This window comes from Manis javanica, chromosome 18, assembly GCF_040802235.1.
Source record: "Manis javanica isolate MJ-LG chromosome 18, MJ_LKY, whole genome shotgun sequence".
Classification (NCBI taxonomy): Eukaryota; Metazoa; Chordata; class Mammalia; order Pholidota; family Manidae; genus Manis; species Manis javanica.
The window spans coordinates 22,963,883-22,977,356 of NC_133173.1; the positions used below are offsets into that span (position 1 = coordinate 22,963,883).

A 13,474-nucleotide genomic window follows, 5' to 3' on the forward strand; every position below is an offset into this window, starting at 1 on the left:
AATCTAATGCATTTATTGGAATATTTTAGGGGAAGTTAAGTAACTAATTAGAATGAGTGATAGGTAAGTGGTATTTTGTCATACTGTTCTCTGTACTGTGTATGTTTGAACATTTCCCCACAATTAAGTTTTTTTCAAGTACCTAAAAGACAATTACATGAATGAAAATAAATCAAAGGATTCTAGTCTTCCAACTAAGCATAAGGCTACCTTAAGTTTTACAGTAATTAAGCTGCATTCCACCAATGCCTACAACAGTATAGCTCCCAGTGGTGGTGAGAATTAGGGGTGTCCTGTACTTGTATTCTGTCTGATGTTTATTACCTATGAGGCCAACACACTCATCACCCTGAAAATCACTTATTGTCTATGTAGAAAATCCCAAGGAATCTACCACAAAACTCCTAGAACTAGTAAGTCAGTTTGGCAAGGTTGCAGAATACAAAATAAACATACAGAAATAAGTTGTATTTCTAATACTAGCAATGAACACATGGACATCAAATTATTCAAAAATTCATATGGCAAGGTAAAGGAACTAGAATAACTAGAACAATCTGGAAAAAGAACAATAAAGTGACAGAAACCAGTCTATCTGATTCCAAGACTCACTCTGTAGCTATAGTAATCAAGATCATCTCGTGGGCACAAAAACACATACATAGATTAGTGAACAGAGAAAACAGAAGTAGTCCAACAAATAATACCCAACTAATTGTTGACAAAGGTGCAAAAGCAATTCAATGGAAGAAAGATAGTCTTTCAAAAATTGGTGCTGGAGCAAATGGTTATCTACAAGAGAAAAACAAGAAACTTCACCTAAACCTCACATCATATAGACAATTTAACTCAAAATGATCAAGAACATAAATGTGGAACAGTTTAAAAATATAGAACTTTTAGAAAAAAACATAGGGGAAAATCTTCAGGCTGTAGAGGTGGCAAAGAGTTCTAAGCTTTGTCAAGAAAAGCAAAGTCCATAAAAGAAAAAACTGATAAATTGAACTTTATCAAAATTTTTAAACTTTTGCTACATTGAAGACACTGTTAAGAGGATGAAAAGACAGCTATGAACTGAGAGAAAATATTTGCAAACCATATATAGGACAAAAGATTAGCATCCACAATATATACGTAAGTTTAAAAACTCAACAGTAAAACAACAATCCAACTAGAAAATGGGCAGAAGACATGAATAGGCATTCCACTGAAGCTACATAGATGGTAAATAAACACATGAACATGTGTATACCCATGTTCAATCAATATGATCCCAAAGGCAGAATCCTTTTCCAAAACAAGGAAAGTCTGCATGCTACAACATGGATGAACCTTCAAGACATGTTAAATAATGGATATGCCAGACACAAGAGGACAGGTATTACATGATTCCATTTCTGAGGTAACCAGACTGGTCAAAATCCTGGCAGAAGTAGAATGGTGGTTGTCCAGGGGCTGAGGGTAGGGATAGGGGAGTTACCACTTAAAAAGTAAAGTCTCCATTTGGAAAGATGAAAAACTTCTGGAAACCAATGGTGGTAATGATTACACAACAATGTGAATGGATTTAATGTCACTGAACACTATACTTAAAAATGGCTGAAATGGATCCTACCATTTGCAACAACATGGATGGAGCTAGATGGTATTATGCTCAGTGAAATAAGCCAGGCAGAGAAAGACAAGTACCAAATGATTTCACTTATATATGGAGTATAAGAACAAAGGAAAACTGAAGGAACAAAACAGCAGCAGACTCACAGAACCCAAGAATGGACTAACAGTTACCAAAGGGAAAGGGACTGGGGAGAATGGGAGGGAAGGGAGGGATATGGGTGCGGAAAAAGAAAGGGGGCATTACGATTAGCATGTATAGTGTGGTGGGGAGATAGGGAGGGCTGTGCAACACAGAGAAGACAAGTAGTGATTTTACAGCATCTTACTATGCTGATGGACAGTGACTGTGAAGGGGATGTGGGGGGTACTTGGTGATGGGGGGAGCCTCGTAAACATAATGTTCTTCATGTAATTGTAGGTTAATGATACCAAAATAAAAAAAATTTTTTAAATGGTTGAAATGGTAAGTTGTATGTTATGTAGACAATTTACCACAATATAAATAAAATTTCAGTTAAATTTTTTAGAATTCTACAATGAAAAAAAAGTCCATCTATGGTAACTACAAAATATATGCCAAATCAAGTTTTTCGAAGTCCCAGAATCTCAGATCCTAATACCTGGTTGCTTGCCCCATACCCAGCTCTCCAGGATTGATCTGGCCCTACATGCAGGGGCAGTAGTTTCTTCTTCATCCTTTTTCTCTTTGTCATTCAGATCTTCTTTCTTTGTTCCACTTTGAGTATCAACACCATCATCTGGGAAATTAAAAAAACATTTTCATCTATAAATTGCTTTTGAACATCCACTTGTCGGTCTCTTTGCAAATATTCCTCCCAGAAACGAAAAGATTAAGTTACAACATGCATTAGCTGAATGTTTGATGATTTTTAAAATTTACATGAATCATTACTGTAACAGCTAGAGTGTGATTTACAAAGTAGTGAATGGCCCAGTGATCCTTTTAATAAAGAAACCAATATATCACTCACATTCCTCTTTGAAGTATATCCGCCAAAATATTCCATCAATTTTCTACGTTTAACAACTAAGAAATTTATCAGTCTTTGATATTTACCTATCTGAACTTCACCTTAATTGCTTTTATCCACTAATTCCCATTTGCTGTATGTCCACAGGAAGGGAGGATGTTGAATGTGCATATGATTCAAAAATCCTTTTTAACTACACATTGCCCTATATCCACCAACTGAGCACCACTGTTACACAGGGCCACTACCATTGACAGTACAATTCAGGAATACTGGGATACAAATGAAAAGTTGAGAATCACGACTTTAAGCCATTCACAATTTAAAAGTTTCTGTCAAGAACAAATATAATGAAACTCCCATACATAGCAAGTAAATAGAGAACAATCTGGACCTTAAAGTATAAACATGTCCTATCCTAGAAGGCCCTTCCTACATGTGTTATTTTCTAAATAACATAATTAGAAATATACATCTAAATCTGTGAAAGAGACTGTATCATTACAAACAGAAAGGAATATCAAAAAATATCTAAAATCAACAAGGAACATTTATTCAAGAAACTGATGCATTATAAAAGAAAAATATCAGGCACCCAATAGAAGGAACCCCAAATGGCTAATGCTACAAAAAAATACTCATTTACACTTAGAAAAAATATAAAATAATGAAATATTACTTTATGTTGGCAACTGTTAGAAAGCTAAGATATAAGATCTAACAATAAAATGAAAAATTAAAAATCTCTTATAATAAAAAAGAAAAGAAAATCTTTGTTACTGGACACTAGGCAAAAAATTTCTCAGACCAAAAGCACAATTCATAGAAGAAAAATTTGTAGAAGACACTATTAAGAAAATGAAAAAACAAGGTACAGACTGAAGAAAAATTTCTAAATCATATATCTAACAAAGGGCATGAATTCAAAGTATAAATAATTCTAAAAACTAACATACAACCTAATTAAAAATTAATGAAAAGATATAAACAGAAACTTTACCAAACTGGATATGAGTGGCAAATAAGCACATGAAAAGTATTCAACATTATCAGCCATAAGGATAAGTAAATTAAAACCACGATGAGATCCCATTACATCTGTCTAAGAATGGTTAAAACTTTTAAATTCTGGTAATAACAAGCACTGATAAGGAAACAGAGTAACAGGCTGTCAATTATTGCTGGTGGGAATGCAAAATAATAAAGCCACCTTGGAAAACAGTTTGGCAGTTTTGTATAAAGTGAAATATGCACTTATTATATGCCCTAGCAATCACAATACTAGGTATTTATCCAAGAGAAATGGAAACTATTTTCATTCAAAATTTGTGCTACACTCTTCAGAGCAGCATTATTATAATTACCAAAAAGTCAAAACAACCAAAATGTCCTTCAGTGGGTGAACAGATAAATACACTGCAGTACATTCAAATGATAGAATAGTATCCAGCAATAAAAGAACTATTAATACACAACTAAGTGGATGAAGCTCAAAGGTATAACCAGTGAGTAAATAAGCCAGTTACAAAATGTTACATAACATATAATTCCACTTACATGACCTTCTCAAAAAGACAAAACCACAGTGATGGACTGAAGGGCCATTGTTGAGGGGGTGTCAAGAAATGTGTGAAACAAAGAGGCAACACAGGTGGGTTTTCTGGGGTGATGAAACTGTACTGAAGTGTGATCAGTGGTGGTTACATAAATCTATGTATGTGTTAAAATTCATAGAACTGGACACCTAAAAGGAATAAACTGCTATATAATCTTAAAAATAACTTCTTTAATGGTTTTCCCTAAAATTACAGTAAAATTTCAATTACTTTCAACAAACATGTATTTATCACCCAGCACACTCAAAGCACCATGGTAAATACTTTCTATACAACTTTGTATACAAAAGTAAAAGATACCTTTTACGACCCTAAAGACCCATTAGTTACATGAGTAACTAATTAGTACAAACCAGGCTTTGGAAAGGATCCGGAGCGAAGTATCAAGGACCAGGAGGACAGCAGGAAGAGTCTAGAAGCAGCACTTCGGGCATGAACTGATCCTAACAGGCGACTGAGACTTGAAAATGCACTGAGGGTGAGGTAAGAGCCGGCTGCCTTTCTGAAACACGTGGTCATCTATCTTGACCTGAGAAACTTAACAGCAATTTAAGTAAGTCTGACTTAGCCTGTTATTTTAACCTAATATGGGAAGTATGAGAACAAAGTAAAATCTTAAGAAATGAGACAAATCTAATTGAGAAATCATACCCAAAAAACTAGGGCTTAAGTAAGGGGAGATGGGAAGGAAGCAGCTAGTATAAAGTGAAAATAAGCCAACACATACTGCATGAAGGCATCTAGCCAAACTGACCGTTATCCTTTTTAATCTCTACAAACAACCTTTCAGGAGGCAAGCTTGCTGTCTCTAGTTCACAGATGAAGAACTAGGCCTCAAAAAGTAGGTCCTGGCCAGGGAAACCGAGCTCGGGCCAGAACAAAGTGCTGGCTCTAACTGCTAGGTCCTGCTCTACCCATGGGGTCCACTAACACCACTAGCATGAGGCCTGTTTGTTTATGGCCCAAAAGCTAAGAAAAGATTTTAGATCTTTAAATGATTATAAAATAATCAAGAGAACAATATTCTGTGATATGAACATCATATGAACATCACATTTCAGTGTCTGTTAATCAAGTTTTATTGACACACAGCCAAGTTCAGTCACTTAATTTTGTCTTTGACTGCTTTGGCACAACTGCAGGGTCCCCCAGTTACCACCAGTTATGGTCCACAAAGCTTGAAACATTTATTACCTGACCCTTTACAGAAAGTTTGCCCTGATCTACACCATTCCACAAATTCTTACAAATAAAAAAAGAATGCAAAATTCTCATATTAAACTCGACACATTGGTCATCTCTCTTCACCAAGAGGAAAAACTTTGTAGCAGGAAGTCACCAGGGAGCAGGCTAGAAGCATCACTAAACACACTTCAAGTTTTATTCTCTGGAGCATAAATGAGAACATTTATAACAACAAAGGCAGGATGAAGTCACTGGAGGTTATGAAAATAACCAAGAACAATAATTAGCACAACTAGCTCAGAGAAAATATGCACATTAGCTTCACATTTGTCTGCTCTCCTTTCATCAGTGCAGAGCTCACAGTTTACAGGAAAAACAAACAACATAAACTGCCCCAGGACAATACACTGAGGGAACAGTAAGTGGGACAGCAGACTCCAGATGCCCTGCCACCTGGCCCCGAGGATGGAACTAGGACACTAAGACATTCCAGTCCAGTTATGGTAAGGTTTTTACAAACCACCCAAAGTGGTTTCCTTTCAAAGCACTGTCTCCAGGACTTAGGAGGGAGAGAAGTGCCCAGGAAAGAAGGCTCAGGGCCCAGGGGCAGCAGCCTGGGAGGTAACAGGCACCCCACTCTAGGCTCCCCAAAGGTGGGCTGGGGCCAAGGCGGGAGGGGCATACCTGCAACGCCATCAAGGCTGCATTCTGCTGTTCAACAAGGTTCACTCACATTTTGTTCCTACTTTAATCACTACCTTTTAAAAGCCTGTTCACTATCATTTGCTTCTCTAAAATAGATTATAGGAAAAAACTATGTATAACTAATTGTTTTAGACAGGGTTTTCCACACAAACAGACAGAATGTGTTAGGGAAAAGGGAGAGAGGGAGAAAGATGGTGGGGGGATTTATTTTAAGGAATTGCCTCACAGGACTGGGGAGGTGCAAGTCCAAAATCTGCAGGACACGCTGGTAGCCTGGAAACCAGGGAATAGTTAATGTTACAGTTTGAGTCCAAAGTTAACCTAGAGGCAGAATTCTTTCTTGCTGGAGGGAGGTTGGTCTTTCTCCTAGTCGGGCTCTTCAACTGGTTGGATGAAGCCCACTATATTCTAGAAAGTAATCTGCTTTACTCAAAATCCATGGATTTAACTGTGAATCTCATCCAAAAACCACCTTCACAGAAACATCAAGAATAGTATTTGCCCCAAAATCTGGGCACCATAGCCAGCAAAGCTGATTCATAAAACTAACCACCACAGTAAGGGTCCCAATTAATCAAACACTAGTTAAAAAGAGATACTGTATATGTTTTCACATGACACTGAATTTTTTTTCTATTTACAAAGAAACACAAATACAATTTTAAGAGATTTCAGTTCTGAAAACTTTCTTATGGAACACAAACACAGAAGTAGCCATTCAAATTTCCCTTGACTCTACTCCCTAAAGATACAGTGCAATATTCATTATGTCTAGCTCATTTTATTACGATACAATACTGGTAATATGGCAACCTCACAACAATTCAAAGATTTTAGTAGCAGTTAAGAAAAAAGATGCTTCTGTTCACTTAACAGGAAAATTTAATTCTCAATGGAAAATAAAAAGTAATCCAGCAAATCAGTAATGGAATTTTAAAAGATGGAAAAACAAAACTGACAAAGAAGACTCAGTAGACATGGGAAAACCTCTGTGCATCCACCTGAGTGACACATAAAAGGGCACTCATGCTCCTCCGGGGAATCTGCACAGACCTAGTCGGCCTGAAGTCACACCAAATAAAGAGACAGCTCACTAACTCAGGGCACAAACACTCATGGTCCACCCACCCCCATCCCCGCCATGTGCCAGCACTCTGCCCAGTGCTGGTGCCACCAGGGCACCTCAACAGCCACAGAGATGTTACAGGCAGGGTGAGGTGTGCGAATGTAAGTTGGGAGCAGCAGGGCCCTGGCACCTGATCTTAGGGACCCCTCCCTGGAAATTTCTCAGATTGCCCTGTTCTGTTTTCCTCCTGCTGCCACTATGCCTTTTTTTATTGGTCATTCCAGCTTACATTCTGGGGATGTCATGTAAAGCTCCAGGAAAGGAGGGGCCATGTGTGGCTCATTCACTATCACACCCCAGGGCCTACAACCACCCTACAATTCACCAATAAAGGAAGGCCCTACACAGTCAGATGAGTCCGTGAATCGGGACCCATGTGCTGCACTGTCTCCCAGGAGGAGAATGTATTTCAGAAAAGTTCCTGAGACTGAAGTGTGGAGAAAGCTCTGGAAAGGCTGATATGGAGCAGGGGGAGGGTGCAACTCCACAGCACTGTTCATGGCGACCATCCCGAGCAGTTTGCCCGTGTCCACGGGGCTGCTGCGGCCGGGGCTGTGCAACCCATCCACTCCCGACCTCTCCTCAACTCCACAGAGTTGGGCCAATTTCAAAGGAGGATAAAGTCAGGCCAGAGACTAAGGGTCAGACTCTAAATGCTGTACTGTTACACTCTTTTGCACATTTCTCCTAAATTCTGTGTACTTCATGTTCATCCTAGAAGCCTTAAATTTTATTTATAATAAAGTATCTGTGTTTCACATACAAACTTATATGCCCATATATCATCTCTGGAAAGATTCTAGAACTAGTAATAATACCCCAAAAAGGAAAAAAATCTTTAAAAAGCAGGTGTCTGGAGAACATATCTGGGTAAAAAACTCACTCTTTACTGAAAATTCTGTGTAAACTTTTGAATGCTATAACCTGGGCTTACAATAACATAAAAATATTAAAAAGGTCTAACACTGAATTTAAAAAAATAAATAGGTCTTATAAAAAACTGTAATTCATTCCTGTTGCAACTCCTCTAATAAAAAACAGGAGTTCCAGTTTCTCAGGGAGGCAAGTCCCTTCACAAGGTGATTTAACATGGGAACATGGAGGTCAGTCCTTTTAGGTACTGTTACCGCCTATGGGACAGGCACTGTGCTCAGCACAGGGAACTCACAGGGACAAGAGAATTCATGAATGGACAGGACACTGACACTCTGGCCTGCCCCACCACTGTGAGAACCACAAACTGTTAAGTCACACAGATAACCAACCCAATAACCTGATGAAGTAGGTGTCTGTTTCACCAAAGCTGAGATGCACCTTTGCAAACTTCAGCATTTCAAATCAGGGTACACCAGATTCATGGGCAGCACATTCTTTCCTGGCGATAGTACTGCACCTCACTACTGAGGCACCTAAGGGTTGTTGAAATGTGTTTCTTACCACCCAGAAAATGAACAGAGCATTTACCTTGCACAGAGTCCTGAACTGATAAGGAGAGCCAATCTACTGCTGGCCACAGAGTCTATGCACCTTATCACCTCACAGCCAGCTGCAAGGCCAGATACCAAAATACTGACGGGATTTAGTTTGGGGTAGATGAGACTGTGGTGGAACTTTGGATGATTAAAAATAATTCAGACTCATTCAAAAGAAAAACCTATATAGCCAGCCAGCAGACTTTTGATATCAAGTACTATTTCTAAGTACCCTAAACTATGTATATTTTCTTACCTCTGTAAAGAATCATTAAATTCACTATGAAATCTATCAAATCTGGTGGTAGGATCCCATTCTGACTGGTTTAAAAAGAATAGTAAAGGCTTATATAACAAAATAGAAATCAAGAATCCCAGGAAAAAACTTTTGATACTTAAATAGTGGCCAGCCTTGTAAGAAGGGAAAAAAAATCTCTCATAAATGGACCTCTGTGAACTGTTGGTAGGAATATAAATTGGTACAGCCGCTATGTAAAATATTACGGCATGGTCCCTCAAAAAAAAAAAAACAAAACACAGCAATCCCACTCCTGGGTATGAGCCCAAAGGAAATGAAATCACTATCTCAAAAGGTATCTGTTGACAGATAAATAGATAAAATATATGATATACATATATACACATACACACATACATATATATATATACACACACAGAATATACATGCACCTATTACTCCATTCTGTGTAGACACACACAGAGATTAATATTCAGCCATAAAAAAAGAAAATCCTGCCATTTATGACAACATGGATGATTAGGACATTATGTTAAATGACTTAAGTCAGCAAGTGAAAGACAAATACTGTATGGTCCACTTAAATGTGGAATCTAAAAAAGCCGAACTCACAGAGAGTAGAATAGTGGTTGTGAAGGGCTGGGGTAAGGGGGAAATGAAGAATGTCGGTCAAAGGGTACAAATTTCCATTATTAAGATGAAAAAATTGTGGGTATCTAATCCACTGCATTGTGACTATAGCTAACAGTAGAGTCTTACATACTTGAAAGTTACCAAGAGAGTAAATCTTAAATGTTCTCACCAAACACTGAAAAATGGTAATCATATGGGGTGACGGAGGTTAACTAATCTTACTGTGTAATCATTTCACAATATGTATGTGTATTCAAATCATTTGGTACACCTTAAACTTAACACACTGTTAGATGTCAATTATATCTCAATAAATCTGGGGAGAAGGAAAAAATATTTCAGAAACAACTAACTTACATACTTTTATATACAGCATCATAATACATAATACAGGTGAACTGGTAGAGAAATAGGACTGACTTGATAACTCAGGCTGAAAACAGCTCTATGGCCATTTCCTGATGTGTTAACAGTGTGGAATGTAACACAGGACACATGTTTTCTAAGCCTTGGGGTTTTTTTTTCAAGGACAGGCTAATTAATTTGAATTTTCTAAACCTTGTACATGAGGTTTTTACTCATTAGGTAACCTGACATGACTTCCACATGTTGAAGATTGTGAAAATGTAAGATTATAGACTCACTCTAACTGAATTATAAAATTCTCACAAACTTTCTTATACCAACAAATATCATGTTGTTCTATAGCATATCAGCTTAAAAACTGTTCAAGTCTGTCATTAACTTAGACACTGGCCCAATAGTAAATCGATTTAATTGATAGCTAATCTATGAAACACTGAACAACTACTGAGAGAAAAAGCTAGATTACAGGCTGCCAAACACAAGTTAACAAAGACGTGTACACGCCTCTGTCTCTTCTTGCTACCACAATGGCAGGACACAAAAACACCTTTGCACCTTTCACAGAGCACATTCTTCCTGCTCATTAAACATGCAATATGGGGCTCTTAAGACATGCGCTCCAGAGCTCTGCCAAAATGCTCTAACACGTCTTCCCACTTTTTTATATGCAGTATAATATATTTTTGATCTTTGCCCCAAATTCCTAGCAGAGGTTCTAAAATCTGTGAAATGGACTGAGGACAGGAGTGTCTTTCCTTTATTCATAACAAGAACCTTTCCACCCTATCTGAGTTCATGCTAATGAGCTGACTAAGGACGGGGCCTCCAGAGAACTTCAGGATGTGGTCTGGCTGCCAAAGAGTGATTAGAGAGTGACAGCGATCAGCTTCACCCCTGGCCTCAGAGAGGGGACGGGGCTGGAGAGTAATTATAAATAAACTCTTGATCAAGGAGTTTTGGGAGTTTCCAACTGGTGAACACATGGAGGTGTTGGGAGGGTGGAGGCCTCAGAGAGGGCGTGGAAGCTTCACGTCCCACCACATGCCTTGCCTAGGTATCTCTTCCATCTGGCTGTTCCTGGGTTGTATTCTTTATCATAAATAGATGAACTTAAAAAACATGTTTTCCTGCCTTCCGTGAGTCATTCTGGTGAATTACTGAATGAGTGGGGGGTAATGGAAACCCTGCATTTGCAGTTAGCCAGGCAGAAGTGTGAGTAGTCTGGGAACCCCATTTGCAGCCGGCCTCTTAAGTGGAGGTAATCTTCTGGGACTGAGGCCTGAGCTGAATTCAGTGGTTAAGTGTCAGAATTGTATTGGATTACTAGACACACAATTAGTATCAGGGAATAACAGAATTGGTGTGGGAAAATGACATGTATTTGATGTCGGAAAAAACATATCTTATCTGAATTAGAAGTCACTTAATTTGGATAAAAACTGTAATTAATATGAACTGTTGAAATTAAACTAGAAAGAATGGTGGCAGAGATGTAGCAAGATGATGAATGTTTCTATCAAGCAAGAAGATAGTAACTTCTGTCTTAAAGAAACATGTCTAGTTATGCCAGAACATGAAAGAAAATGATAAGAGACAAATGGCAAGGTACAAGAAATTATAGATTTGAGGAAAAGTGAACTTTACCTGCTTTGATTTACAAAACCTACAAAAATGTGTCAGAACAAAGTTGATGAATAAACAAAAGTGTGAGCCCTTTCCTATGAGACTGGGCCTCCTCTCTGTGATCAGAGCACACCAGCCTGGAGAAGGCACAGCACAGCTATCCCTCCCTTGAGCCCACGTCAGCCTCCTCTAGAAGCTGTCTGATGCCATCTTCCCAGAATCACACTCTAAATTCTGAACTTTAAAATTATCAAGGTGATTTTACACCCGAATGGTCTCTGGCACTTCCTACATGACCAGGGTAGCAAGTAAAGGCTCCCACATCGTGGAATTCATGACACAAGGCTCACGATCAGGAGGAAGATCAGAGATAAAATTAGGTAAAGAGTTGGGATGCTTCTCATTTCTTCATGGCTCACTGCTATCATTAAGAGCTTCCCTATGCTTCAAGCCCACAGTATGGGAAGGGTTACCAAATCAAAAAGAGAAAACAAACTTTATGTACAGGTAGAATGTTATTTAAGCAAACACACTGCAGTTCCCAGGATGGCAGGAGGCCCCAGAGACATGTCCATGCCTCGATGTTGCTATAGTCTAATCCCTAGGGTGGACAAGGACCAAATCCTCACACAACAGCCATGAAGCCCACCCTGTGAAGGACTTACTCCTGTCCATTTTGACAATATTGCTAAGTGTAATCAATTAACCAGAGCCTTAAGTCTTATCATCTGATTCCTTCCAAAGCTAAGGGCAGAAACTGGGTCTTTAACAAACAAGAATGATTGCAGAGCCTCAGTGGAATTGCTGATCCTTCAGGCAACAGCAGAAGCTGACATCACTGCTTCCAAGAGATACCAGGCAACTCCCAGCGGTGGGTTAAAACTTCTATAAAGGACGTAAAATCCAAAGCACTAAGAATTAATTGTGGAAAACATAATAAATATGTGGGAAATCTTATTGCAGTCACTTGCTTTGGAATATTGTTGGTTTTCTCACTGTTCTATTGTCTAAGCAGCACACAGGAAACTCTTTTCCTTTCCTTTAGGTCTTTAAGTCTAACAGATTGTGTAATAGACACACAGACATGACATACTCTAAAAAGCAAGTATCAACAACAGGAATTGTTAACATGTTAGAAATACAAATTCCCAGGCCTCATCCCAAATCTAAGGAATAGCAAACTCTAGGGTGGAGCCTGCCATGAGTGTCCGACCAAGCCCTCCAGGAGATCCTAAGGAGCAACAGAGTTGGAGAACCCTCAGGCTAACACAGGATTTAATTCTTTGAGTTGACACTGCAGTATAGAACCCCAAGTACTTTTCCTAACATTCACGGCCCTCTGTGCAGTGGCTTTTAAACTTTAGAGGATAAAAGTGTCCCAAGGGAGTGTGTGCACTGCAGCAGCAGGCACATCCCCCAAGGTTTAGGTGCAGCTGGGTGCTCAAAGGAGCACATTTCCCTCTAGTCTGCAAACCACTCTGCTACTCCCTACTTACCACTCACTGCTCCCTGTCAGCACTAAACACACCCACTGCCAGTTCTGCTTTTCACAGTCCTCTGTCTGAAGGCCTGTGCCTGCTTCTCCCTTGGGACCCCACACACCTGTCCCTCAAGCCCAGGCCAGGTCTCCTTGACTGCTTGGGCAAAGGAGAGAAACACTCCACACCTGATTCATCCAGCCAGGGCAACACCACAGGGGCTGTGCCAGCCTGGTATATACCTTGGTAGGTGGATGCCTTCTTTACCTAAATAATCACGAGTTATTTTGGGAGAAACACTACATTTAATGCTTTTTTTACACCCTCCAAAGAAAAACTATAAAAATACCAGGAAAGTTGTCAATCAGCACAGGCTATAAGGGAAACATTCATGTTCCCCAA

The 13,474-nt window shown here is 39.0% G+C and overlaps 1 protein-coding gene across 4 annotated transcripts in view; it reads right to left on the reverse strand.

Moving 5' to 3' along the window:
* Positions 1-13,474, reverse strand: part of HERC2 (HECT and RLD domain containing E3 ubiquitin protein ligase 2) — a 264,575-nt gene that overhangs the window by 229,460 nt on the left and 21,641 nt on the right. For all 4 annotated transcript variants that reach the window (XM_073227076.1, XM_073227077.1, XM_073227078.1 and 1 more), the window contains exon 4: positions 2,238-2,375. In XM_073227076.1, the coding sequence (XP_073083177.1) occupies positions 2,238-2,375 (138 nt within the window). The remainder of the gene's footprint in view (positions 1-2,237; positions 2,376-13,474) is intronic.